The 27150-nt window shown below is 47.5% G+C and overlaps 1 protein-coding gene across 7 annotated transcripts in view; it reads left to right on the top strand.

The window, feature by feature from the left end:
• The window catches only part of ZC3H7B (zinc finger CCCH-type containing 7B), a 51816-nt gene that overhangs the window by 11614 nt on the left and 13052 nt on the right, over positions 1 to 27150 (top strand). Inside the window, exons 6-18 of one of the 7 annotated variants that reach the window (XM_061450713.1) lie at positions 1046 to 1126; positions 2658 to 2714; positions 3982 to 4024; positions 8043 to 8308; positions 9186 to 9534; positions 10504 to 10616; positions 11485 to 11647; positions 11730 to 11891; positions 12761 to 12966; positions 16218 to 16318; positions 16979 to 17160; positions 21181 to 21266; positions 26625 to 26758. In XM_061450713.1, coding sequence (XP_061306697.1) covers positions 1046 to 1126; positions 2658 to 2714; positions 3982 to 4024; positions 8043 to 8308; positions 9186 to 9534; positions 10504 to 10616; positions 11485 to 11647; positions 11730 to 11891; positions 12761 to 12966; positions 16218 to 16318; positions 16979 to 17160; positions 21181 to 21266; positions 26625 to 26758 — 1943 coding nt within the window. Of the gene's footprint in view, positions 1 to 1045; positions 1127 to 2654; positions 2715 to 3981; positions 4025 to 8042; positions 8309 to 9185; positions 9535 to 10503; positions 10617 to 11484; positions 11648 to 11729; positions 11892 to 12760; positions 12967 to 16217; positions 16319 to 16978; positions 17161 to 21180; positions 21267 to 26624; positions 26759 to 27150 lie in introns of all 7 variants that reach the window. The other 6 variants (XM_061450716.1, XM_061450715.1, XM_061450717.1 and 3 more) reach the window with 6 other exon arrangements.

Raw genomic sequence — 27150 nt, 5'->3', positions numbered from 1 at the left:
GATGACAAGACCAGTGTTGACAGTGTGTGGGAGCAAGTACAGTCAGAAAGTGGCACTCCAAATTGAAGTGACAAGTTCCTGATACTGTGGGCTAGAAGAACCAGAGGCTAGTGAGGGGTTGAAAGGCAAAGGATGATGAACCTGCAGGGAGAAGGAGGTTGGAAAGACCAGCACAGCAAGTAAAGAGAAGAGAGCAAGCTTCAATGTAGGAGATGTTGGGACATGAAGGAGGGATATCAGAAGAGGTTGGGCAGATATTTTATTCTGCTTTGAAGGAACTGTACTCTAGCATTTTTGCAAACAGGGAGAGAGAGAAAGCAGAAGGAAAGAGTTGCTGGTGGTAAATAAGTGAAGAAGGTTATGGCAGGTTGTTAGTCCAGACAGAACTGGAGAGGGTGGAGAAGGGGAATGGAGCATGGCCTAGAACTTTGTTTAAAGCCTGCAGTGGTGCACACACGATCTGTTGAGGCAATTTAACCAGAGCCAGAGCCAGTGCAAATGCCTTGTAGCTTGTAAGTTGGAAACTGAGACTTGATTTCAGCTTTAAAAACAAATAAACAAACAAGCAAAAGAGGCTAGTGAATACTGTCTTCGTGTCAGAACTGATTGTTAACTGTGGCTGGCAGAGAGGGAAGGCATGTAGGCTCCTTCCCAGACCTGGGGACCTTGTGGAAATTGTATCAGCCCCCAGCAGCCAGCCATGGCAGCCCCTCCATCTGTCTTGCCAGCAAGACTCAAGAACCCTGTTTGTGGAGAGTGGGTGCTTTCTTGGAAGCAGGCACTTGATTCTGATTTTCTGCAGCATTGAAAGAGTGTTGGGAGAGCTCCTGGTGCAACCTCAAAAACTCAGTGGGACTGAATGACAAGAGCTCTTTAGGTCTGCATTTAACTCTCCTAGGGCTGCTCTGGCAATTGTCCACCTGCTTCTGCCTGCAAGTGAGGCTTCCTGGTGCAGCCCAGTGTGCATAACTGCATTCCTGTTTATTTCATTGTGAGTGCCACAGAGGCAAAACTGAAAGTGTCCTGCCAATGGTTTTGTCCCCAGGATGAAAGCGTCACGCAGCTGGGGCAGGAGCTTGCCCAGAAGCTGGGACTGAGAGTTCGCAAAGCATACAAAAGACCTCAGGTATGACTTCTTTTTTCTTATAGGCTATTCTTTGGCTTTTTCAGATTTACTTTTGGAAATGTGATAGGTACTGCTCTGCGGTTACAGACATATGTACCGTGCAGTCCCTCTAGCATGCTGCTGGCTACCCTACTTGTCCTGACCCTCTGACTCACTTTGCCTTGATCCTTTTCTAACCCCATTTCTGTCTATTGCTAGGATGTTCCCCAAGTCCCTAGCTAAACCAGGCAGAGCTGGGCTGGTGCTGCAGAAGAGGCCTCCAGTCTGCTGGAAGTCTGTGTTTTTTTGGTGGAGAGGGACATATAACCTAATCCCAAAGGAGGTTTTGCATCACAGTCCTTTTCCTGTTGCGGGATGAGAAGGGTGGGAGCCTCTGCTGCGTTGTAGTGCCACGGGTCATGAAGGGTTCCCGCCCCATATCTAGGCATAAACATTTTTTATGGTGGGGGAAAGGCCTCCACTTTGGGAGAACAGGTGCGCATCTGGTCAGAAGGCAGGAAATACCAAGTCGTGGGTCCAATTAATTTATGCCAGTGGCTTTACCTGTAACTTGGCTCTGCCAGAAAGTGCTGCTGTAACTGGAGTGCTGTTGGTGTTTGAATGTATACCCTGGAATGGAGCTAGAGGGCGTTAGGCCTCTTGCATATCCACTCATGGACAAAGCTGCCTTGGTCTCGTAAAATCCCAGGATACATTTTCAGGAGTAGGGAATATTAAATAGTAGTCGAGGCTTATATTTGTGTTTGCATTTGCATCCTCAGCCACATGTGCAGTGGTGTGTTAAACAGGCAGCATGTTCCATCTCAAGAGGGGAAACTTTGCAGTATGTTGTGATCAATCACTTGGGCATCCAGTGTGCAGAGAGCTTTTGGATTAAATTTGGCTGTAGCATCTTATTTCTCTCCCTGACCGACCACACCTGTGGTTCACCAACCCCCAAAAATTCCTTGTCATTGTAGCAGCTCTCACACTTCAAAATGATTCTGTCTCACAGAAAGGGCAGTTTTATGCAGAAATACTTTTTGTAGCTGCTCACTGTGTTGGCCTTGCTACCTTTTTGCTGCTGTCATGTTACTCAGTTGTGATGGGCTTAAACCACCTGTATGTTAGAAAAATAAAAATTAAAAACTCAAAAATGTTTTTTGTTATTTGAAATGTAGTGATTGGTATTTTGATGACACCTTGTTGTCTCTTGTTTTGACGTCCAGCTTTCATTCCAGTGCTGTAATGCCTTCCCAAAGTAGTAATTTCTTGGTAAAAAGACAAAAACTTCTGTTTCTCAGGGAAGTTGTTTTGCCTCCTGATTGTGTGTTGGATATTGGGTGTTTTGCATTAAGGTGTCCAGAGCTAATATATGGCCCTTTCAGTGTTCAGAAAACTGTACCCTTGTGTCACAGTGGTATGCCTTTTGGGTTGGCTGTTATTTAAGGGCAGTGCCTGGAAGGAAAACCTTATTGTAACCCAGCTTTACCTCATTTATGAGCATTCATAGGCTGTCTCTGTTCTAAGATCTCTCTCTTCCTTGCAGCAGGAATTGGAAACATTCTCGTTACTCAGTAACGGCACGTCAATCAATTTACCAAACCAGGTAGAGTATGCATTGTGTGGTTGTCACCGTTCATGTCACTGTTACTAGAATGCTTCACAGATTTGTTTTACCTCCAAATTTATAACTGTCATTTAGGATTTAAATGTGTTAATTAGTGTGTTCCACTTTTAAGGAATATTGCGAAGGAAATTAATTTCTTTGAAAGTACTTCTCATGGCAACATTTTTTATGTTGGTAATTAGGTTGCTGAAGATGGTATTTTCCTTAGTTATTGTGAAGGTTTGCTTTCGCTTGCATTTTAAACAAGTTTTAGTTTTCAAGATTTTACGTAGTTAGGGCAATGCTAAGTATAAGTCAGAAAGCGCACGTGCTGAAGAAACATACAGAATGAAATTACGCCATGTACCAAGCCAAGGTGCATACACAGTTTATGTAGTCTTTGTGTTGTACTTCACACTGCTCTTTGAAGCAAACAAACTATAAAACTGTAAAAATTGTCAGTTTGTACAAGGTGGGATACTAAAGAATTAGCTTAGCTCCCACCGTTCAGTGACTTGCCTTCACATCTTTCTAGGAAGGACAGTCAGCTTGCTTTAATAGCTGAGCCAAGTTTTTAATTTGCAAATATTCCCTTTTGCAATAAATGAAAACAGTGCAAAAACTAGAAGCTGCAAAAACTATTGCAGTAGATGCAGCATCTCAAGATTAATGCTGTACTTGTGTCTTTTAAGCTTAAGTTGAAGGTACGCATACTTATCTCTGTTTATATTTCTGTAAAATATGGGCTCATTTTATTCCTTGCCTGGAGCTCCGAGTCAGCAGTTGTCTTGGCGGAAACCTTTTCCTGTTTTGAGTTAGCTATAAATTGCAAATTGTTAAATTGCAAAATACGTGAACTGAGAAAAGGAACGTTTTGTAAGATCAGGCTGTCAGATCTTAACCAGCATGGGGCTGACTGGTTGATGTGTCTTAGGACTCGGGGCACAGCATTCTCATCCACACATAAAAAACCTTATTCTGTGTACAGATTTGCTCACATGGTTGGGTATTGTGCAGGGCTGGTATTGCTTCGCAGCAACAGGGTTTGACCACTGCTGGAGGTAGAAATGAATAGGGTCCTAGGATTAATGGCCTCTTAAAGTTTGTTGGGTTTAATGCTCTTGCACTGAAAGAGGCCATAAAGGAAAAGAAGGGGCCAGATGCCTTTAGGAGTAGTAAAGAGTCTCATCTGTGAAGTGTAAATGTTTTTTTAAAGATTAATATCTGGTAATATTTTTCTCTCTCCTTTCCTACACCCTTTTTGCAGACCACTTCCAATGGATTGGGTTCAATAGATGACATTGAAACAGGTAAAGACATCTCTCTCTGATTTTTGTGGCTTTGGTAAGGTACCTCACCAGGCTGGCAGGCCTGAGGGGTTCCTTGCCATTATTTGTGTCTCTTCTTTGCACTCCTGACTTTAGTAACTAGGAGGAGGAAAAGGTGGTGTGAAGCAGGAGTGTTTTACCTGCAGAAAAGCTTTTTGTCCAGGCCGAGTGAGAGACACATCTGGGAATTAAAAAGGTCTGCTGAGGCACACAGCTCTCTCCAGCTGTGCTTTCTTAAAGCTGGGCTTGGCAAAGCTCCTGAAAGTCTGCTCCTAGGCAGAACAGTCCAGATAAAGTGAAGTTAAGGTTGCAGGCAGCTGTCAGTGCTCTGAGCACAAATCGTCCTCCAAGATGCTGAGGTGGAGGAGAACCAAGGGAGTTTGGAGAGACCCAGGAAGAGCTGTGTTCAAAGTTAGGCACTCGGAAGGAGAAGAAGGAGGGCTACAGGCTTGCTTTCCTCATGCTGGGAAACAAGTGACCTTAACTCTGCCCCTGTAGAAAGGCTTCTTATGTGCTTTGCCCTTTCTTATGTGCTGGAACATTGAACTCGTGCCTCTGAGCACATCAGTCTTTGCTTCTTTGAAAGACAGCTCTGTGTTGAAGGTAAGTGTGGAGACTTATCACTGAAAGTAGCAATTGCTCTTATAGAACAAAAATAATTCCATTATTAGGATGCTTTGAAAAACATGTTAGTTCTCTGTTGAATATCAGCTCACTAACTAAATGCTGTGTGCAATCATGAGTCCCAGTTCTGTGAATCAGGGAGAGTTTTTCACATTATCTTGTAGTGCTAAAATGACTGGACTCCTACTGCAGAGTTAAGAGAGACTGCATCCAGTAAGCTCTTTATGTAATCAGGATTTGGTGTAAGAGCAACATGCCACCTTTGTTCAGGCAGAGAGAACCTTTACTGCTTGGAAATCTTTTCAAAAGCACTGAAATTATATGGTATTCCATTGCCCTGAGAGCAGTGTGCCACCAGGAGGGCTGTGCGTGCTGAGTACCTTGAGAGTTTCATATTCAAAGCTTTTTTAGCAAGGGCTTTTTGTGGTTGGTTTGGTGGTTTGTTTTTAAGATTCAGACTCCTGAAGCCCTTTCCCCCATGCTCTGCTTGAAGTCATCTGGTTAAGTTAGCCTGGCACTGCACACAGATCATGGCTCAGATGGCCTTTGGCCAGATAACGGACTTAGGGAACCACTGCTGGTTTGGGAAGCAGAGCTAGAAACAGGGCTTTTAAAAGTACTGTACTTGCCCCTCTGGGACAAACAGGTGTATGCCAGAGAAGCTACCAAGTGGGGGGCATGGAACGAGAGATGGAGGAACAGATGGGCAAGACTCTCATTGAGCTTATAATAATACATGGGGCTTAGTGTTATGGCAGTGGCAGAAATCAAGGGGACTCAGGTGCGTGCTTGTGATCTGCCCATCAAAGAAGGCTGATGTATTTTTTTAAGATGGAGCAAACCTTAGGTGAATGCAGGAAGTGCATGAGCTTTCTGGAAGGAGAATACATGAGATGTGGGTATGGTGGCTGGTAAGGTCAGCAGATGGGGTATCCCGAGGAAAGCAGGAATGGGAAAGGAGGGAGAGGTGAAAAGATTGGACAGTGGGGAATGGGTGGAAGTGACTGAAGGAATGACAGCGTTTGTGGTCAGGGAGAGGGGAGCAGACATCCCCCCTCTGCCCCTTAGAAGTAGTGGAACCTGTTGGTCCCTGCTCTTCTCACCCTTCACATGCACTGAGCTGTGTGTATGGGTCCCATATCATTCTTTGCCTTTTTGTTGTGCATTCAGCTTTTTCAGGGTTTCGGGCCTCTCAGGGTTTGTGAGGGCCTCTTTCCTCTGCTCCCCAGTGTGAGTGGAACTGGAGGGCCTCTTTCATTCTTCAACGAAGGTCTGAACTTCTGGATCCTTTAGGGCCGTGTCATTGTGAACCCTTTTGCTCCCCCGTGCACATGTCCCTGTCCTTTCCAGTGTGTTCCGAACTTCTTGTTTGCCCCTGGAGGGATCTTGACAATACTGCAGGTTTAAACATCTGAAAAATGGAAAGGCACAAGCCATCCCTTTATACTGAGAGAAATCCGGCCGAGCTACCAGTGATGAGGCCATCACCAAGGAAAGCTCAATGGCTGGCTCCTGAGCACAAAGGGAGGTGAGCTGAGAGAAGCCAATGCAAAGAGGGCTTGGGGTTGGAGCTGAGCTTGGTCTGAGGGGCAGCTGCAAAACTAAGGACATTTACAGGCTTCCTTTGAACTGCTGCTGCCTGTGGGGAATGTTTCTAGCTGCAGCACTGAAAACCTGTGTTGGATCCCATAAGGTACAACACGCACTTTCCTTCAGTTGCATGCATGAGGTTGTGGGGAGGTCCCTGTGTCTAACACTTACTGCCTCCCCCTGCTTTCCCTTTTGTCATGTCTCTGCCTCCAGTGCCTTCCATAGTGACCTTGGCTGTGGTTCATCCACGTGGACCACTCACAACAAAAGGCAGAGGAAAGGTGGCAGGGGGTGGTGGTGTGTTCCTGGTGGGGTTAGAGATAAGGGGGCTGCATGTGTGTGTTGTCTCTGCTGTTGTTCTGTTCAGGACTTGGGGGGTTGCAGGAACTGCTGATCCTCTGAGCTAAGAAGGTCACCAACACACTCTGCACTTAGTGAACATGCAGTGTAGAGGACAGCAACACAGTGCACTCATCCAGTCCCAGTTAGAAAGGGATGGCTTGGTTCTTGTGGAGGCTGAGTGAGCAGATCTTATATAGACAGGATGCAGCATTTCTCTCTGGATCAGGATTTGTGTCTTGGAAGCTTGTCTAGTTTCTTTCCCATTCTTACCAGTCTTTCTAATAAAAGCTATTGTCTCTACTTCCAAACTTTGCCTTGCTTACAGCCTTAGACCATCATAGCTATGGTGCAGACACTGCTGTGTGGATTGAGAAAGCAGCATCTTTGTCTTACTTCTTTTCTTTTATTCCAGGACATCTGCACAGGGGCAGAATTAAGGTAGTTTGGGTGCTTGGTTTGAGAGCTGCAAGTGTAACACTGCATTTTCCGAATTTCTAACATTTGAACTTCTTTTGGTTTTTTAACCTTTATTTTATTTGAGAATAAAATGCTCTTCTATGGAGAATATGTGTTTTAACCTTAACTTCAGTTAACAGAGGTTTATATTGCATGGTGGGAACATCTTACCATTTCAGTAATGTATTGGAGAGGCAAGGAAGCCTTAGGGAAAATCACTGCCTCTCTCCTGCCCTGACCCTGGTTCACACAAGCTCCCAGGAGGATGTTTGTTGTTGAGGCATTGCGAGGGAGTGTGGGCAGCGCCCTTCCACCTGCAGACATCAGGAAGCACTCAAGCAGGAAATTTACTTGGGTAAAGACAGCTGAGTGAGTCTAATGGGTGTTTTGGGGGACCCACTGTTAGCACAGCCTGGTCTGAGCACCTCATCTCTGACTCCTTCCCAGCAAGGCTTTGTGGGTTTTATCTTTTGCCATTTAGGATGCCTGAGGTTTTAGAGAGGGAACGAGTAAGCAAGCTTTCAGCTGGGGTATCGAAGCTTCAAGGAGTAGAGAAGGGAGTCATCTTTGCCAAATCCATTAGTGAGGAACATTAAAGAAAACACCAGGTGGTGGGTTATAGAGAAATTGGATTATGTGCCCCTGGCCTTTAGTCCTAGACCCAGTGAACTCAGTAGCTGATCAACCACAGGTTTTGTGTTCTTCCTAGATACTGTACAAGCTTTTGGTCGTGTTTGCCAAATCCTGATAGTCAGTCTGGGCACTGCCCTTAGAGTGTGTTTCAGCTATCGGTGAGCTATGAGAGACTGGGAACAAAAATGAAAAGGCAAGAACTCTTCAGACCAGAGCTTCTCCTCTCAGAAAACTGTCATACTTGGTTTTTGTGATTTGAGGGAATTGTGCAATATTATTTTTGTCAGGCTGTGTTCTGCTTGCCCCCTGCAAGAGGCTCTCCTGGGTGACTGGGTCTGTTTCTCCCTCATCATAGACTGCTCTATGGACCTGCAGTGCCTCCCAGCTCCTGTGGCCACCTCCATCCCTGTGAGTGAGGGGCTGGCCTCTTTGCCCTCTGACTCGGATGCAAAGGGCTTGCCTACCTCGCTCCCTGCTGCCAGCCTGCTCCCATCTCCAGACTGCATGTCCTTGCCAGCGCCTGAGAGCGTGGAGGACTTCACAGATGGGGACATCATTGGGGAAGAACTGGACTCCCTCCTGGACTCCCTCGCCGAAGGGTCACCATACCCTCTAGTAAGAGTGGGTGCTGTGTGGGTCCCCTACTTCTTGTTCCAAATAGGTCCTTGGAGCGTGTGAATATGTGTGCTGCTGTTCTCTCTCTCTTTCCATCACTCTCCCCTCCTTGCTTTTCCTCTGGTAAAACTCATTCATTCCTTCCTTCTGTAATTGGCTTGGGGTATCCAAAGAGCCTGCCTTTAAGCCTGCTTTTCTGTGTGCAACATCATGGAGCTGTCCCACAAAAGGTACCCAAGATAGCCGTCCCACACCATCACCTCTCTCCTGGACTCTGGTGGTCATGGAGTTGAAGCAGGCCTGAGCGTAGAAATGAGTGGGCTGAAGCAGGAATGATGGATGTATTTTATACAGTGGGCATGCTCTAATGTCCTTGTATTTTGTGCAGGCTGCATTCAGCCTGATATTTGAACATGTCTGAGAGCTGTAGAGATAATCTGTATTCGTACTTATGTTGGATTTTGGTTGCTGGTGTTGCTGATGTTATGTGAGTGAGCTTGAGTCTAGAAGCAATATACTCATATTCATGCAGGACACCTCTTGAGCCAAAAAGCTCAGATGAGAGGTGCCATGAATAGCAGTTGTCAACTTGACCTCAGCACTGCATGTGCTCAGCTGCACTGTTTCTTGACCCGAGCTGGTTTAAATGCCCAGCACATGGCTCTGCCTTGCAGACTGATGAGCTCAGGTAGCCCAACCCCTCCACAGGGACCTCTGTCCAGTCCATGTGCAGTGTAGATTGGAAGGTCTGCAGGCAGATGTAGCTGCTGGGTGTCCTTTTGTTTCACGCACTTGAGTGGGAGCCTGTTGCTGTCTGTATTTACTCATCTCTACTCCTTGTTCCTAATTTTTGTTTATCCTCTCCCTTCCTGATTCCCCAAAGTCTCTGGTCCAGGGCACCATTCCTACCAACCTGCCAACAGAGATGCCCCAGCTCATCCCTGTGTTTCCCGGGGGAACTCCGCTGCTGCCCCCAGTTGTGACAGCCAGCATTCCTGTCTCCACCCCGCTGCCACCTGCTTCCTTCGGGCTGGTGATGGATCCCACTAAGCAGCTTTCCTCCTCCTCTGTCCTGGATGCCTTTGAGGCTCCACCAGGAGGAAGTGGCGGCTCCACCTTAGATTCGCTGGATTCCCTGGATCTGCTCCCCTATACAGACTCACGGCTTGATGCCCTAGACTCCTTTGGGACAAGCAGAGGGTCACTGGATGCCTTGGATTCCTTTGCCATTGGTAAGCGCGGGACTGATGGGGTTTTATGCTGCTTTAGCTGTGAATGCGTGCCAAAATTATTTCCTTCAGCGCTGAGGATATCTGTCTATAGCTTTGTCTGCTGGTGCTGCAGAACGGGAGTGTAAATGTAAGGCAGGAAGTTGTCTTGGACAGAGCAACTGAGTATGTCTAGCTCAGGAGTAATGAGAAAGGCTATAGGTGTGTAATCCCAGATAAACAGCATGTCCATGGTGTGAAATCTCAAGAGGAGAAAGGAACGCAAAGGTGCATAATGATGAGTGATGAGGTTTAAACTCGGCTTGGTGTCCAGGACACCTCCCCTGGTACAGTTTGCTAGACTATAACATGATCCCTCCAACAACTCTGACATTTTGGACCAAATGAGCAAACACCTGGTGACTGTTCTAGATGATACGGGACCTTGTAGCACTGGGCAGAATGGTAGAGGCTAAGGTGGGTCTCTCACATCTCTTTTTTCAGGGCAGTGAGTGTCCTGTTGCTTGTGGCACTGCACTCTCATGCCGCAGGGAGCAAAGTTTTGGAGGGCTGTGGCCAAAAAGTTTGTCCCCTCCTGTCCCAAGAGGGAAGGCAGGCTTCTTGACCTACTTGACCCCAGTATTGCAGTATGTTGTCAGCAGAAGTATTTTGAGAAGAGTAGACATTGGCCAGTCAGCACTTCAATATTTAGATTTGCCTCAGCACTGGACTACCTTGGAGTTGCAACATTGGGAATGCCAGTGCTCAGCAGTCTAGAATTGGGTTCAGTAGGGTTTGGGGAACAAGAAGGCCTTTACTGGAGTTTTTCAGACTTAGACTGGTTGTTTTGGAAAAAAAATACTAAAATGTTATAAAAGAAATAAAGCAGATGGCTTTAATAAGCTTTTTTTTTGTGTGTCTTTTTGTGAGCAAAACTGCCTCTCAAAGTGAAATGATTGTTTTGTGGAGCTTTTTCTCCCTTCTTTTTTCCAGAAGAAACTAGTCCTCAGGAACTGCGACACCCACCTGGCAGCCAAAAACCATCCCCCGTGGTGAGTGAGCCGCTCCCTCGTGCTGATGTCCCAAGGTGCTCTGGAGCCAAGGTAGTAGTGACTTGAGTGATGTAGGTAATTTGGGCCCCTCCTCTTAACCTGCCCCAGTGAGTGTTGTCTCCCATGTTATGGCAAGGAAGGTAAAGATTTCCCTAGTGTCAGTAGGAAGACATCAGTTCCATCTTCATTTTCATCTGCTACTTTGCCTGTTGCCAAGGTGAACATGGTGTGACCTAGGTTGTAGGGTCGACAGGGGATCACGGAGGCCAGTGCCTCACTCTATCTGGCAGCCACATAACACTGAAGGATGAGGCAGAGTAAGCCAACTGTGTCTTCAGGCTACTGAGGTTCTTTGCACCTCTCAGGAGGCTCTTCCTTACACACTTTTCTGCCCCTCTCCCATGTCTTCGGTCTTGGAGAAAAGGGGGCGGGATATCTATGGCTGGCAAGCTTGGAACAAGAATTCTATTCATAAGTTCCTGTAATCTGCTAGTCCTGTTAACATCAATGTGCAGCAAAGTCTCTGTCCTCAAATTAATCTGCTCCCTGAAGACTCACTGATAAGAGGTTTGGCTTTTTCCCAGCTTGGGATAGGGTTGATACGAGAGTCTTCCAATGTGGAGTTGGTTGTGACGGAAGGTATGAGAGGGAGTGAATGGGATATTTTGTTCTGTGACTAACAATAGAAAACTGAGGTCCCTTACCAAAAGAGAAAGATCTTTGAAGTGAACATACCACACTGTTTATCGTCTTTAAAAGAGTTGCATGCTGCTCTTTTGAAAATGCTACTTCAGATAGAAAGATTTTGATAAGAGAGAAAACAAGAAGGTTTTTTGAGAGACTGGCATGGGGCAGGGGGTTGGAGAGATTTCTTCCATGTGGTTGCAAAGCTGAAAACACAGGTATGTGTGCTTTTGCTCAGGTCAGCCTTGGTGGAGTGAGTCACCCAGCTGTGCCCAAAGTCACTGAGCACTTACTGTCCCAGCCAGAACCAGTAATGCCCAACACAGCCCTCCTGGTGAAGAACCCTCTGGCATCTACTCATGTCTTCAAACAAGCTTGTCATATCTGCTACCCCAAAACAGGTGATATGTGTGCTCTGCCAGAGCACTGGCCCAGGCTAGGGTTTGCCTTTGCCTGGGCTGATAGGGTTATTCTGCCCTGCAGGACCCAAGGCTGGTGATTACACCTACCGGGAAGGCTTGGAGCACAAGTGCAAGCGGGACATTCTGCTGGGCAGGCTGAAGAGCTCAGAAGATAAGACCTGGAAGAGGATCCGTCCTCGCCCAACCAAAACCAACTTTGTAGGATCCTATTACCTGTGCAAAGGTGATCTGGAGGGGATAGGGCTCTCAGTGGCCGGGAAGGGACTGTTTGGCATGTGCCAGGGGAGGTTGGGAGGGGACTTCAGTTGGTATCATGTGCTTTCTTTGGGGTCTTCCTGCCCCATCAGTAGCTCATGGACCAGGAGGCTGAGTACAATGAAAGGCAATGAGCTCCCATGCTGTGGAGAATGAGCAGCTTTTAAAGTGGTGGAGCAGAAATGTTGCAAAGGCATAGTGAGGTGCTGTGCAGAGCCAGGCACTCAGAGCTGCACTGTTGACATGGGCTTTGCTGAGAACCTGCCTCCTGTACATGTGCCTGCATTAGTCCTGCTCCACCCAGCAGCCCCATGGCAGAGCTGTGGTTCTGCCTAGGTAAAAGTTTGCTCTGCTTGCTGCTTTGCTCCAGCCTATCACTCTGTATGGGTGGGCAATGTGACCAGATTGGTCACTAAGGCAGTGTCTTTACAAAGTACCTAATGAAGTAGGGAGATTGCAAGAGCCAAGATAACAGGGCTCCTCCGTGCTGGGCTGCTAGGAGAACTTAATCTGAATTGGCTTTAAAAGGGGTTGGTTAAACTGTGGTCTGTCCCTGGCCAGGCACTGCATTAAAGCAGGCCTCCAACTTGAGACAGTTTCCACAGCAGATGTCATTACTTGAGATTGTCACCATTCAGTAGTTTGCATTAACATTTCTGAATGTCCTGGGTATAGGCAAACTCAGGGGGCGATGTCTCTTCTTTTTTCTATAACTCTGTGTTTTCTTGCTTTCAGCTCCTTGTGAGGTGTGGGCAGTGGGAGGAGACAAGAGAGAGTTTAGTTTCTGACTGGGCCGCCCTCCTTGTGTGGTGGTGTGTGCTGTTTGTTGCTTTGTAGATATGCTAAACAAGCAGGACTGTAAGTACGGGGATAACTGCACCTTCGCGTACCACCAGGAAGAGATCGACGTGTGGACGGAGGAGAGGAAGGGGACCCTCAACCGTGACCTCCTCTTTGACCCGCTAGGTGGGATCAAGCAAAGCAGCCTCACCATTGCCAAGCTCCTCAAGGAACATCAAGGAATCTTCACCTTCCTCTGTGAGGTACAGAGCTGGCAGGAGAGAGCTGGCACCTTTCAGCATCTCCTCAGTATGTGTCTGAACCATTGATACGTTGATAGTTGCCATCGCAGAAACATAGTGGGATGACTTGCACAACTGGAGTGCTGCAGTGAATGGCTATAAACCCTTCAGAAGAGATAGGCAAGGAAGAAGAGGTGGTGGGGTAGCCCTGTATGTTAGGGAGTATTTTGACTGTCTAGACCTAATGATGGTGATGATAGGGTTGAGTGTTTATGGCTAAGAATCAGGGGAAAGGCCAACAAGGCAGGAATCATGGTGGGAGGCTGTTATAGACCACCCAACCAGGATGAAGAGGCAGATGAAACATTTTGTAAGCAGCTGGGAGAAGTCCTTGTTCTCATGGGGGACTTCAACATACCAGATGTCCACTGGAAATACAATGCAGAAGAGAGGAAACAGCCTAGGAGGTTCCTGGAGTGTATGGCAGGTAACTTCCTGGCACAGCTGGTGAGACACAACTAGGGAAGGTGCCTGCTGGACCTGTTGTTCCTGAACAGAGAAGGACTTGTAGGTGATGTGGTGGTTGGAGCCTTTCTTGGGCACAGCAATCACAGAATGACAGAGAAGTAAGGAGAGGACAGAACTGCCACCTTGGGCTTCTGGAGGGCAGACTTTGGCCTGTACAGGAGCCTGGATGAGAGAGTCCCTTGGGAAGCAGTCCTGAAGGGAAAAGGAGTCCAGGAAGGGTGGGCCTTCCTCAACAAGAAAATCTTTAAGGTGCAGGAGCAGGACATCCCCGTGTGCCAAAAGCTGAGCTGGTGGGGAAGAAACCAGTCTGACTGAACAGAACTCTGGCTGGAACTTGGGTAGATAAGGAGAGTTTATGACCTTTGGAAGAATCTCCATCGTTTATTGAGGGCGGGAGGAAACATAGTGACAAAGAATGAGGTACTTAATGCCCCAGTCTTTTAATAGCAAGACTAGTTGTTCTCTGGGTACCCAGAACTCTGAGCTGGAAGACAGGGGTGGGAAGCAGAACAAAGCCCCTTTAATCCAAGGGGAAATGATCGACAACCTGCTACACCACGTAGACACAGACAGGTCTATGGGGCCAGGTGGGATCCACCCAGGAGTTCTGAAGGAGCTGGTGAAAGTGCTCATTGAGCCACTTTCCATCATTTCTCAGCAGTCCTGGCTAACCTGGCAGGTCCCAGTTGACTGAAGGTTAGCAAATGGGATGCCCATCTACAAGAAAGGCTGGATGGAGGATCTGGGGAACTACAGGCCTGTCAACCTGACCTCGTGCCAGGGAAGGTTATGGAGCAGATCATCTTGGGTGCCATCATGTGGCACATATGGCACAACCAGGCTATCGGGTCCAGTCAGCATGGGTTTATGAAAGTTAGGTCCTGCTTGACCAGCCTGGTCTCTTCCTGTGACAAAGTGACCCACTGAGTGGATGAGGGAAAGGCTGTGGTTGTTGTCTGCTGCTGAGACTTGGGTAAAACCTTTGACACCACTTTCCCCAGGATTGTCCTGGAGAAGCCTCTCGTGGCTTGGCTGGGTGCAGTCTTTGCTGGGTAAAAAACCGGCTGGATGGCCAGGCCCAAAGAGTGGTGCTGAATGGAGTTAACTCCAGTTGGTGGCTGGTCACAAGTGGTGGTCCCTGGGCTCAGTACTGGGGCCAGCTCTGTTTGATATCTTGACCAATGGTCTGGATGAGAGGATCAAGAGCACCCTCAGTAGATTTGCAGACAGCACCAATTTGGCATCTGAACAGGCTGTACCACTGAGCCAAGGCCAATTGTATGAGATTCAGAAAGGCCAAGTGTTGAGTTGTGCACTTCAGTCACAACAACCCCATGCAATGCTACTTGGAGAAGAGTGTCTGGAAAGCTGCCCATCAGAAAAAGATGGGGGGGGGGGGTGTGGGGTGTGTTTCTCAACAGGCAGCTGAACATGAGCAGCTTGGGCCCATGCAGCCGAGGACAACAGCATTCTGGCCTGTATCAGCACCAGTGTGGCCAGCAGGGCCAGAGCAGTGATCATCCCACTGTGCTTGGCACTGGTGAGGCCACACCTCAAATCCTGTGTTCAGTTCTGGGCCCTTCATTATAAGAGAGACTCTGAGGTGCTGGAGCAGGTCCAGAAAAGGGGAATGAAGCTGGTGAAGGGTCTGGAGCACAAGTGTGATGAGGAGCAGCTGTGGGAACTAGAGGTGTTTAGTCTGGAGCAGAGGAGGCTCAGGGGGTACCTTATCGCTTTCTACAGCTACTTCAAAGGAGGTTGTAGTGAGGTGGGGTCCATCTCTTCTGAAAGTAGCATGCAATAAGACAAGAGAAAGTGGCCTCAGGTTGTGCCAGAGTAGGTTTAGACTGGATATTAGGAACAATTTCTTCACCTAAAGGATTATTAAGCATTGGAACAGGCTGCCTAGGGAAGTGGTTGAGTCACCATCCATGGAGGTATTTAGAAGGTGTAGATGCATTTAGAAGTTGCAGGTGGTTAGGGACATGGTTTAGTGGTTGACTTGGCAGTGCTAGGGTAGCAGTTGGACTCAATGATCTTAAAGGCCTTTTTCAACCTAATAAATTCTATGATTTTATATGTCCCAGCCATTGTCCTGCTCCCAGAAGGGCAGTGAGTAATGGATACAGCTGTGTAGAAGAAAGGAGAGGTTGTTTTCCTCCTGCAGCTGAACCAGGTGCACACAGCCTCATGGGATCACCCATCTCTTTCTCTGTCTTGAGATATTGCTTTGAATTGTAATTTATCCCCATCTACTTTAGAAACCAGAACTCTGTATATCAACAAATTCCAATTTGATGTCTGTGCTGAGCCACCAAGACAGGCAGTTAAGGATTGACTTGTACCATCTTGATGTTCTGCAGCAGAAAGTGCCCCACATTAGCAATGGTACATGTAGAGACATGTTCTTTGCTGTGAACTGGCTGTTCTTTTATTCCTCCCCATCGTTTCCCCCTTGTTCTTGCTGTGTTGGCTAACAGGGAAAGAATATGTGGCTCTGACCAAAAGTTTTCCAACCACAATGGAAAATACTGTTGAGAATAAGCCAAAAAATGTTGCCTGGAAGCTCTTCCAAAAGTTTGCTTGCTTTATTTTAAAGCCCCACCACAAAGTTTTCACCAGGCTGCTTTTGACTTTGAACATTAGAATAGGCTGGTTCTGGCTCTTCTTCTCCTTCCAAGTGAAGTGGCTCTGGTTCACTGCTCTCTAAGATTTTCCCAGCATGCTATTTCTTCTCTTCTCAGATTTGCTTTGACAGCAAACCCCGGATTATCAGCAAAGGGACCAAGGACACACCATCTGTCTGCTCCAACCTTTCTGCCAAACACAGTTTCCATGACAACAAGTGAGTGAATGTTTTTGTGTTGATGGGAGTAATCTCTCACAAGTCCAGCCAGTTTAACTCCAGGGCACTGGTCTCTTTCTTTATTTCCTCCCCATGGGTTCCAATCATAGGGCAGCTCAAAGCATGATAAATAGCACTGTGTGCTTCACCCTCCCTGTTTCTTCCTGGTACTAAGGGATTTCAGGCATTGCCAATGCCCTTTGAAGTCAGCCTTTGACTTTCAATTTGCCTTTCAGTTTGGCCTTTACATAAAGGTCAAACCAAAGATCCTCTAGCTCAGGATCCTGCCTCTGGCTAGTGATGAATGTTTAGGGAAACAAGTGTAAGAAACACATCAAGTACACAGTAATACAGCCTTCTGGTTCCTGGCAACCTGAGACTTAGGGACTTGCTGAGCCAGAGGTGTTGGTATCTTTGCTGCATACTTCGAAATGTGTCTGATCTGCGAACTTAAGCAGAGCATCACCCATGGGCTGAGAAGATCGGAAGTACTTACCTAGGGTAGATAGGGTAGCAGGGCAGGGATTTGGTTTTCCCAGTGGAGTCTGTCTCACCCAGAGGATCTTTGTCTGCCCAGTCAAGTGTCTGAAAGTCACATTCAAGGAGGAGGGAGTGAAGAGTTTTTTCCTCAGGTGCTTCATATTTCTCTGGCATGGGCAGGTGTCTGGTCCACATCGTACGTTCCACCTCCCTGAAGTACTCCAAAATCCGACAGTTCCAGGAGCACTTCCAGTTTGATGTGTGCCGGCATGAGGTGCGGTACGGCTGCCTGCGCGAGGACAGCTGCCACTTCGCTCATAGTTTCATCGAGCTCAAGGTCTGGCTGCTGCAGCAGTATTCAGGTGAGTGTGACTTGGTGCAGGGCTGGTGATGTGTGCATTTGAGTTTCCTCCAGTGTGTACCCCACGCCATTTGAGAGGGGAAAAGAGTGATTTGGGAGTACTGAGAAGTTGTCACTCAACTTGTGCATATACTTTTTATCCTCGGGAGCACAGAAAAGAGAACCAAGGTGTTCTGTGAGATGTTTTGGAGAGGGACTTTTTACAAGGTCATGTAATGATAGGACAAGGAGAATGGCTTTAAACTAGAAGAGGGTAGATTTAGATTATATATTAGGGTTAATTCTTCATTATGAGGGTGGCGAGGCCCTAGCACCAGAAGCTGTGCCTGAGAAGTTGTGGCTGCCCCATCCATGAAGTGTTCAAGGTCAGGTTGGACAGGGCTTTGAGCAACCTGGTCTAGTGGAAGGTGTCCCTGCTGATGGCAGGGGAATTGTAAGTAGATGATCTTTAAGGTCCCTTCCAAACCATTTTGTGATTCTCATCTGGCCCTTTGTCCCTTTACGTGTGCTGTTGTAGTTTGCAGACCAGGAAGCCTTTCCCTTGGGACCAGCTGCATAAGTTGAAACGATTATTAGGTAGGGCTGAATCCCCAGAGGTGTTTTGGTGTGTAAATCCTGTGCAAGACCCTAAATAGCAGTTGGATCCCTGAGTGGGCATCTGGTGCAGTGAAAATGGCAGCATGCATAGGTTACAAAGCAGTTATACAAACAAAGACTGTGCATCTCCAGTTTCAAATTCACCACCTGTGGAAAATGAGAGGATACTCGGTGTTTCCCAGAGAGGCTTTGATGACGTGGCTCTGAAGAGGTTATTGCAGAAATTATATTCCGGTCACTCATATGATGACAGTCCCACATCTGGCACTTTCAGTCCTTTCTCTCTTTTTTCTCTCTCTCTTTCTGACATGCTGGAGGGTTTCATTTGCTGCTCTCCTGGTAACTGGGTAGATGCTGGTCCACCCACAGTGCTGCCTACATCTTTTTTAACCACAGGGTCCTGTTTAGTGCAGGACCCAGCCCAGAGTATTTCAGAGAGGAAACATGTTATGGATGTTTCTCACCACTCTTTGATACAGTTGAGGGCAACTTCTTCAGTTTATTGTGAAGTGCCTGTCACTGTTGTTCAGCGCAGTCATTGTCCTTGGCTTGACTCACTGGGGGATACAGATGAACAAATAGCACGCTGTGGCAAATGCTGTCTTCTGTTCTTCTTGCTTGTGGCCACAAGAAATTAAAAATGACACCACCAGAGTTTCTAAGACTCTTGCCTGTGAGCCATAAGCTACCATTGCTGCCCTACATGCTTACGATACTGCCTGTAGTAATCTGGGCACTAACATTCAAGCACCTTGCTCTTTTCCTCACCCCATGTTTGGTTTATTTTTGTAATATTTTGCTTATTTTTTTTTTAGAAAAAGTGTTTTTGCTCCCTCCTCCCCTGTTCCTTCCCTATCAGACTGTGGAAGAAATTGGTTAGATTGATTTTTGCTTCTTGCCTTCTTTGCTTGAAGAATGCTTTCCAGACAGGAGGCTGAGGAGATGAAATAAGCCATGAGTTTAGCTGCAGAGGTGGTCAGTAAGCCTTGTACTTATTCCCACCTTTTCCAACAATGGGCGAGCCATCATATTTTTTGTTTTGTTTGTTGTATGAATTTGTTTGTGTGTTCGTGCAGGGCTGTATATATGAACCTGCTTTCCTTGTGAGTTTTACTTCTTGGAGTGGTAGTTTATTACTTCTCTTAAGTGTATCCCTCATGATGGAAACAGAGATGAAAGGTAGTTGTTACTATTTTCTGTGAATGCTTTAGCTTTGGAGCAGAGAGTTTGATTTGGGCTCCATTGCTTGGTAAGATTAGGAAGGAGGCGTCATTCATTGCATCTTGAATTTAAAACCTCTGGTCTGTTGTATTTCACAGCCATTTGAGTTTTTACAGAGCTTGTGGCTTTGTTCATGGGGATAAAGAATTGTATTAGTGGAATAAAGGTTCCCAAGATATGAAAATGTGGGCAGGCAGGACTGTTTTCTTGTTCACTGTGGCTTTTCACAGACATATCTTACTATCTTCTTCCATCAGTGGAAATCACAGGGTCTTTGTCCTCACTAATGGTGTTGCAAAAGAAGCTGAAATATAAGTAATCACCGCATGGGTCTTTTGGTTCCCAGATCTCTCTTCAGGGACAGTTCATGCTATTGAGAGCTGGTATATTGAAAAACATCCTTTCATATTTGGGGGGGTTGTTTTTTTCCCCAGCCACTACATTTCTAGACTGTATTGTTGAGTTAATTCAGATTTCTGGGACTGGAAGAAGGCAGTCACTTGCTAAGAACTTGACCTAAAATTCAGTCTTCTGACAAGGGCTGTATATGCTTCTCCTGTCGGTTCTGCACCCCTGGGGTCACAGTGCAGGTGTATGGAATGGAGAAGATGGCAGCTGCTTTGGCCCTTTCTGTGCCAGGTCCAGCGCAGTTAACATTTTACTGTGCCTTTTCCCAGCTTTATAGTTTTTGTCGCCAAAAAATGTAAAGATAAGTGTTGTGTCCAGCTCTGGAATATTTGGACACAAAAGAGGGATTTGCAGTTTTCCTAACTTTGCACAGTTTCTTCTGGGATTAATGGTTAAGAAGAAGAAAATCCACAAACAGCTCTGATCTTGTAGTAGTACTGGCTCTGCAGCAGCTGCCATTTTGGAGGCCAGAGCAAATATTCTTGAAGAATGGTAAAGTTCCCTGAATGCTTTTCGTTCTCTCCAAGCCCTGTACAAACAGCAGTATTGTTGCCTGGCAGGGACCTGGACAGCTGAAATCACAGGTGAGGAAACTGAGGTCAGGAATGCTGTGACTTACCCAAGTTACACACAGCCTAAGCTGAGATGAAAACTTGTGTTTGCTGGCCTTTAAGTTCTGGAACATGCTGCCTCTCAGATCAAAGATCGTGTCCATGTGGCATTTCTGGGGAACACTTCAATTATAAAAGCTACAGGCAAAAGCAAAACAAGCAATTTTGCAACCTCTCTGTGCTGGGGATGCTGCATCAAGGTCACCCTCAGCACCCCACTTGTTGCAGTCAGCTGGCTGTTCTAAGATACCTGCTTCAGTTTATTTTGGCAGCTACCTCAGGTCTTTATAGCACTTAAATAACATGGCTTTTTTATAACAGAGACCTCACATTGACCAGACAGTTCCTACTCTTACATACTTTTCTCTTGCTGTTTAGCACTGTGAGATTCATACTGCCCATCTAGCTGGTTGGTACTGACAGGTGCTTTTCCCTCACCACTTGAGTTGGTCAGGAGCTAATTCCTTAGCTAAGGTCTGAACAACCCTTTTTCTTGCTGTCTGATACTGCATTTCTGATTTCTGAAACATTGCAGATCTTTACTTGCTGATTATGTACTCGTAGCTGTTCCTTGGTTGGTTTTCTGCTGTTGGTCTTTCCTTGCTACCTTGGTTGCACTTGGTGTTTGTCTGTGTTGAATTTCAACTTTCCTCTTCACCTATTGATTAAAGAAGTAACAGGTTAATTAACACCAGCAGGGATTAGGTGAGACTTCTGGGGTCTTGGAGATGCTAGATGTCTCGGTGGAATATCTGTGGTCTTCCAAGCTAGTGCCCAAAACTCCAATATACAGTAGGTCAGCAGTAATAAAGCATTGTCTTGAAGGTCTTGGGAGGATCTGTTGATACAGTGTTGAGGGATGGCCTCTTGACCCTGTGCCAAAAATCATCATTTTGGAGGCAGCATCTGGGTCCTTTGCTGACAGTGTGTGCAGAGCATCAGGTCTGAGTGAGCCCAGGAGACCTTTTTTTTATTTGCCTTGTGTGGAGAGAGGAGCTTCTTTAGCCTGTGCTTAAACGCATTCTGTGGTAGGTCCTCTTACAACCCTGACATTACCAGTAGGTACACTGGGAGCTGTCAGTCACACAGGGGTTAGTAAGCCTCAACACAGGAAGTCCTGAAACCTCTCCCTCCCTCTCTTGGCCAAGACAGGGTAGCTCAGTTCTGTCCCGTTTTGTTCCCAGGAATGACCCACGAAGATATCGTGCAAGAATCAAAGAAGTACTGGCAGCAGATGGAGGCACATGCCAGCAAACCAGCCAACAGCATGGTAAGTAAGGTGCATCTATTGCTTGCAGCCTAGTTTTGCTCCCAACTGTTCCAGCACTTTCTCTTTTTAACTTCCAGTGAAGTGCGTGACAGGTCCCAGGCAGACCAGGCTGGCCATTGAGGAGCAGGACACCTGAGAGCTTTCCTGGTTGCAGTGCTAGTGATGTGCTTTGTGGCTTGTCTTGCAGCGCTGTTATCTGGTCTGTTCAGTGGTGGGGTGAAGCTTCCAGAGGATGGAGGGCAATGTGCAGAGCACGGTGCTTCCTGTGACACCTTGCTACTGAAATCAAGAGACTTTGGAGACTGTGGCCACACAGAGAGGGGACCAAAGGTGTCCTGCTGCCCTTCAGTGGCCAAGGGATGATACAACAGTTTGAAGGGTTCTAAGAAATGACCCTCAGGACTCCTCTGAATGCAGGAGTGGATGGAACTTCCAGCTCAAGTGCTGTTGGGGCTGGGCAGAGATCTTAGCAGCGCCTTGCCAGGATGAGGCTGTGAGCTTTGCCTCTCTTTGTGCCGCCAGTCTCTCAGTGTGGGAGAAGGTGCCTCTGCCTGTACCCGCCAGCACTGCCAACAGCTTTCTCTGGGGAGGTGTGTGACAAGCAAAGGGCACCTCTTTGTTTGCTTTCTTCCAGCCTGTTGGCTGTGGGTGGCACTGCCTTATCCCTCTTTTTTTACAGAAGGTGTTCTGTAGTTTAGGAACAGAGCCCACCTAGTGAGGATGATTTCCAACCCAGCCCTGAGATTGAACTAAAGCAGTTCTGCCATTAGAGCAGGAAGTTTGTTGTTCTTTCATTACTTTCAGAAAATCTGTCTGATGAGATGAGAAAGTTCATACCTCCCAGCAAGCTCTCAGGCATAGGAGCAATTCTGTCCCGTGCAAAATGTTGGGGAAGATGTTGCGAATCCTTTTTGTTCCCACCTGACAGCTTTCTTTCCCCCTGTGGATGCTTGATCTGCCACCCCTTGGCCTGTGCCTCGCTATCAGAGCAAGGGTGCATCACCTTTGTCTGGGACCCCTCACCCAGGAGTCCCTCTGCAGAGACCAGCACTGAATGCAGCCTGTGAGCACCCTGCAGAGGAGGTGTTTTATAGGAAAGGTATATGAGTCACTCAGCGTGGCAGGTAGCAACTTTTTTTTTTGCTGGTTACGGACCAGCAGAAGTGTTCAGAAGGCTCCAGGGCACTGATGCTGAGGAAAAGCAGATCTGATGGGCATGGGCAAGTGCAGCAGGAAAAGTTTGGGTGACTGCACTGATGCTTGCAGTGGGCTGAATGGAGTCATCTTTGAGGAGATGCTCAGCAACGTACCTGTGCATCTTGTTCTGCTGTTGTGGTCTGACATGGTTGGAGGAGAGGAGTGTGAAGCAGCAGTCCAGAGTAACCAAGTTCTCAAGGTTGTCCGACTTGCTGGAGGAATATGTTCTAGCCTCTCAGGAAGCTGAGAGGATGAGTTTCTGCAGCCTGTATTGTATGAGAAGTGAGCCTGGATGACCTGAATGGCCCCTGAAGACAGAGCTGGCTGTGATCTCTTTCTGCCTAATGTGAATACAGAGGCAGCTGCCTGCATCCTCATAGTGGAGGAAACAAAGTGTGAATTTGCAGCAGCTTGTGACAGTAGTTGGATATATATTGGCAATCCCTGCCGCATGGAGAGAGAAGTCTAGAGACTGGTTCTGTCCTGCCTGCTGTGGATCTGCATTTTCCAGAGAGCTCTGTCTTGCCATTCTCTGTGTATAATCAGGGGATAAAAGAAGATGGGTGAGCAGCTGTTGTCCTGCAACCCTTGCAGCTTCAAATTCACCTTTGTCTGGAGGTGCTGCTGTTGGAAGAACAGGTTGTTCATCAGGCACAGTCAGAGCATATCCTCTGAAGCACTTGGGATCTGGATGCTGAGCAAGGGTTTAGTTTTGGCTTTTGGGACTTGCAGGGGGCAGTGGATCAGGAAAAGAAATGCCAGTGCCTGCTACATCAGCTGTCGGGGGATGAGCAATGAGCTACAGCTTCTGAACCCTGTGGGCAGTAGTAGGGCTGATGGCCAGTGATGAAGTCTAGTTGTGCCTGTCACAGACCCGGACTGCACCCTCCATCCCTTCCAGGTTGTTATGTTGTGTGGAGGCAAAGCAGCAGCCTTGTTGCTACAGTCAGAAATTGCCTACCAGCAGCACCATCAATGGTCTGAAGGGGCTGGCAGCCTGGCACTGACACTGTGCAGGGAGACAGAATCAAATTGGTCAGATGCATGCATCTGCAATAGCAAACAAGCTTTGGCATCAGCACATACTCAGCTAGAGGGCTGTGCTATGGGATGAGACATTGGCTTGCTGCCACAGACCTCAGGGGTAGGACTAACATATCTGCTGAGAGAAGTTTACTTTTGCCATTATTTTCTCCCATCCAAGCAGGCTGATGTGACTCAGAGTTTTCTCAGCGTCCTCCCAGCTTTCGAAGTTGGCTGCCTGGCAAAGACAACTTCCCAGGAGTGCTGTAAAAGCAGACCCCTCCTTCCCACCATCCCGTGTGATCTATGCTCACCCCAGCGCCCTCTGGTCAGCGGAAGCAAAGTCGCTCCCAGGGATTTTGCTGCACTTTTGTCACAGCTGCCAGTTGGACTCGGTTATCGGCTGGGGCTATCCAGTTCTGGAAAAAGAGGCAGGCAGCATGCAGGGACCCAGCAGCTGTGATGCTGCAGGTCAGGAGAGTGGAAGTTAGCAAGAAGTGGAAAACGAGCACTGCTGCTAAAGACCTGTCAGGGATCTTGCATTTGGCCCCATAAAGGCTGCTGCTGGAGTAAAACCAGTGGCTGCAGATTGAAGAGGCAGTTAGCAGAAGAGACTGTTGCAAATAGCTGGGTGTCCTCCCATCACCTCCTTAGGAATTGAGGGGACTTAGTGCTCATTTTTTTCTGATTTCTGAGGACTGTCCTGGTTTTACTCCTCTTGTTGGAGTAAAAAAAAGGCGGCCTCAAAATTAGCAATTTCAGCATGGAGCAGAAAGTGTCTAGTAAGGGGTGTTTGCACCTAAGTACTGCTCAGTGGGTCAGGTGGCTGAGTAACCTGGGCCCCTCTTGTAGTCCCCTCGAGACATGCAGCTCCTCCAGAGAGCATTTCAAGTATTGCTGAGTGGGGTTCCTGAAGCTAGGAGACACGAGTGGCCACGCTGGGGCTGTTGCTTTCTGCAAAGCCTGAAGTGGAGAGCTGTCGTGCTAAAGACCTTTATTTATTTGGTTGCCATGGTGCATAGCTAACACTATATTGTCTGGCTCCATAGCAAGGGGTGGTGCCACAGCCTGAGGCAGTTTTGCCTGGCTTCATCTGCTAGAGCCTCATGTGATATAGTTTCCACACTGTTGGTTATCAGCAGCCTGCCAGGTATGTGTCTTGCCTTTACAAAACAGTCATGTAACAGCAACAGCAGCAGCAGCTTTGATTTTTCACTTGTCTCTTAATCCCCTGGGAGCATACATGCCCACTGGATTGACCAGCAATTTGCATGACTGATGAAGAAATGCACACAAAAAGGCTTCTTTTGGTTAAGAATTTGTGGGAAAAGCAGCCAGGATCACCAGAATTACCTGGGAAACGTTCTCTTTATCTCTGATCTATTGTGCCTTCTGGAGCCACTCAGTTTCTGGTTTTGCTGTGTCAGTAGGTTTGAGCCAAGCTTCCTGACTGTGCTGAGAGATCTGTTGCCTGGAGGAGTACATGGCAGATAGCATGGGGCTGGTAAAAGGGAATATGACAGCAGTGCCATTTTATTACCTTAAGCCTATCTATAAGTTTGGTGGGTCAGAGGCAAGCTGTAGTGTAATTTCCTTTGGACACCAAGTGGAAATTAAAACTAGTGTTCAGAGGCCATGCATCTGGGAGGGAGGTACCCTGCTGCCTTCTTGATACCCCAGGTCTCAACCCTGCTCATCCCACAGCCACAGTTTGATGTGTTCTTTGTGGTCACCAGCACTGGTGAAAGCTGACAGATGCACAAGTTATGTGGCAGATGCCACCAGAAAGGCCATCTTGGAGGCAGGTAGGACAGAATTGCTGCTGCTTTTTGTGAGAGATGATGGTTCCCTGGAAAGGTCCTTTTCCTGGGACATCCCAGGCAGTGATGGCCTCCTGTAGTCAGCATAGCTCTCTAGTCAGCTTTTCACAGCAGTTGAGTACCTTTCAGGCATCAGGTCTGGAGCAATGCAGAGTGGTAGTCAATAGCTTATGTGGCATTTCCTGGGAGATGCTTTGATTCTGCACTGCCTGTGCTTGTTTTCCCTGTGCCAAAGGAATGCACATAGGGTGCATGCTGCAGCTAATCAATTGCTGACAGAAGCCTGCTCCTGGGAGATGTGATTTTCCTGTCATCTCCTTGTTAGATGCTCAGGGTTAGAAGTCAAGGCATGGCAGCTGGGATGGGCAGTGTTAGCAATCAGAGAGCTGTTTCATCCATACACAACTTCTGTACTTTATGGTCAGCCTGATGACTGGGGTTTTCTCTTGTACCCTCACATATTCCCATGCCCAGGACCACTGGCATCCATCCAGGTCTGCTCTTTGGTTTGGAAATGAACTGGAGGCACCAGTCACGTGTTTTCCAGTGGGGATACAGAATGCAAACAGCTTTCCAGAGATTGGTTCAGAAAACATGAGGCAGCAGTGATATGGGGTGGGCAGACTGGCTCCTTTTTAATCCTCAACCAGTTAGTTGTAATCCCAAACCAGCTTTTTCATGGGGACAAGTAGAAGGCCAATCGAATGGCTGAGAGGATTTGGAATATGTGCATTGTATATTTCTGCCCAGTGATCACAATTAACTGCCTGTGAAACCTGGTGCAAAGGGACTGTGAGAGATGGAAACCTGCCCAGAAATTGATTGGAAGGGGATCCAGTTCTGACTTCATGGTGTCAAATGTGCCTCTTAGTTCAGCAGCAGGAGTGATGGGTCCTCTGCTGTGGCACGGCCTGATTGTCTCCTGAGGGGGCTCTCTGAGCTGTGTGATTGAGCTCTGGTCACGGTAGCAGTAGCGAGGGGTTGTGGATTGCCCTCCCTGCACGGAGGTGGGGATTAGGTGCTGGTGCAGGTCTCACAGAGTTTATCTGTACATGGAGATGCGCTGCAGGGGTTTCACAGCCAGGCCTGTTTAGTGCTTGAATCTGCCAGGGTGGCCGTGTTTTGGCCATTTGTAAAAGCTCAAGAAATGCTGAAGAAAGCAGTGGTTTTGCTCCTGTCCAGTATATCAGTGGGCCAGCAGCTAACACTGGCAGAGGAGAACTGGGCTGTCTCTGATTTAACCTGAGTTGTTGCTGATGCGCAGCTTGAGGGGTGCATTTTGGATCAGGTTGCCTGAGGTTGTGGTTCTCTTCCTCAGGCTTCTCCCCGGGCTCCTGCATCAAGCACCTTCGACCTCCAGATGAAATTTGTGTGTGGCCAGTGCTGGAGGAATGGGCAGCTGGTGGAGCCAGACAAAGACCTCAAGTACTGTAGTGCCAAAGCCCGCCACTGGTGAGCAATGCTGCCTTCTCTTCCCCCACCCCTCCCCAGGGGCAGAAATTTCTCCTCTTAACCTCTCCAGGGCTTCATTTGGCCTCTCTGGAAGAGGCTGCTAGGAAACCTTGCAGCCTCTCTGCTCAGGGTGTTTGTCACTACAGCAAGCATTGCAGACAGCTGTTTTCCAGTTTCCAGCTCTCTTACTGTTTGTATTTGCTTCCAGCATTGTGCAGGCTATTACTCCTGGTGCATGCAGTCCAGCTCCCACAAATCCCTTTTCTCCCAGTTGCTATCATTTCTTCTTAGAAAAGTCACTAATATAGTTCTCCTCTGCACTTGTTTATACTCCTGCCTGTTTGCAGATGTCTGTCATGTCACTGTTAGCAATGATTCAAAGTATTCTGCTT

Source organism: Pezoporus flaviventris, unplaced genomic scaffold, assembly GCF_033815535.1.
Source record: "Pezoporus flaviventris isolate CSIRO_AGI_PZ_B2104156 unplaced genomic scaffold, CSIRO_AGI_Pfla_v1 ptg000011l, whole genome shotgun sequence".
In the NCBI taxonomy this organism is placed as follows: Eukaryota; Metazoa; Chordata; class Aves; order Psittaciformes; family Psittacidae; genus Pezoporus; species Pezoporus flaviventris.
The sequence above is the reverse complement of the archived record's forward strand: the minus strand, read 5'-3'. Positions and strand labels throughout refer to the sequence as shown.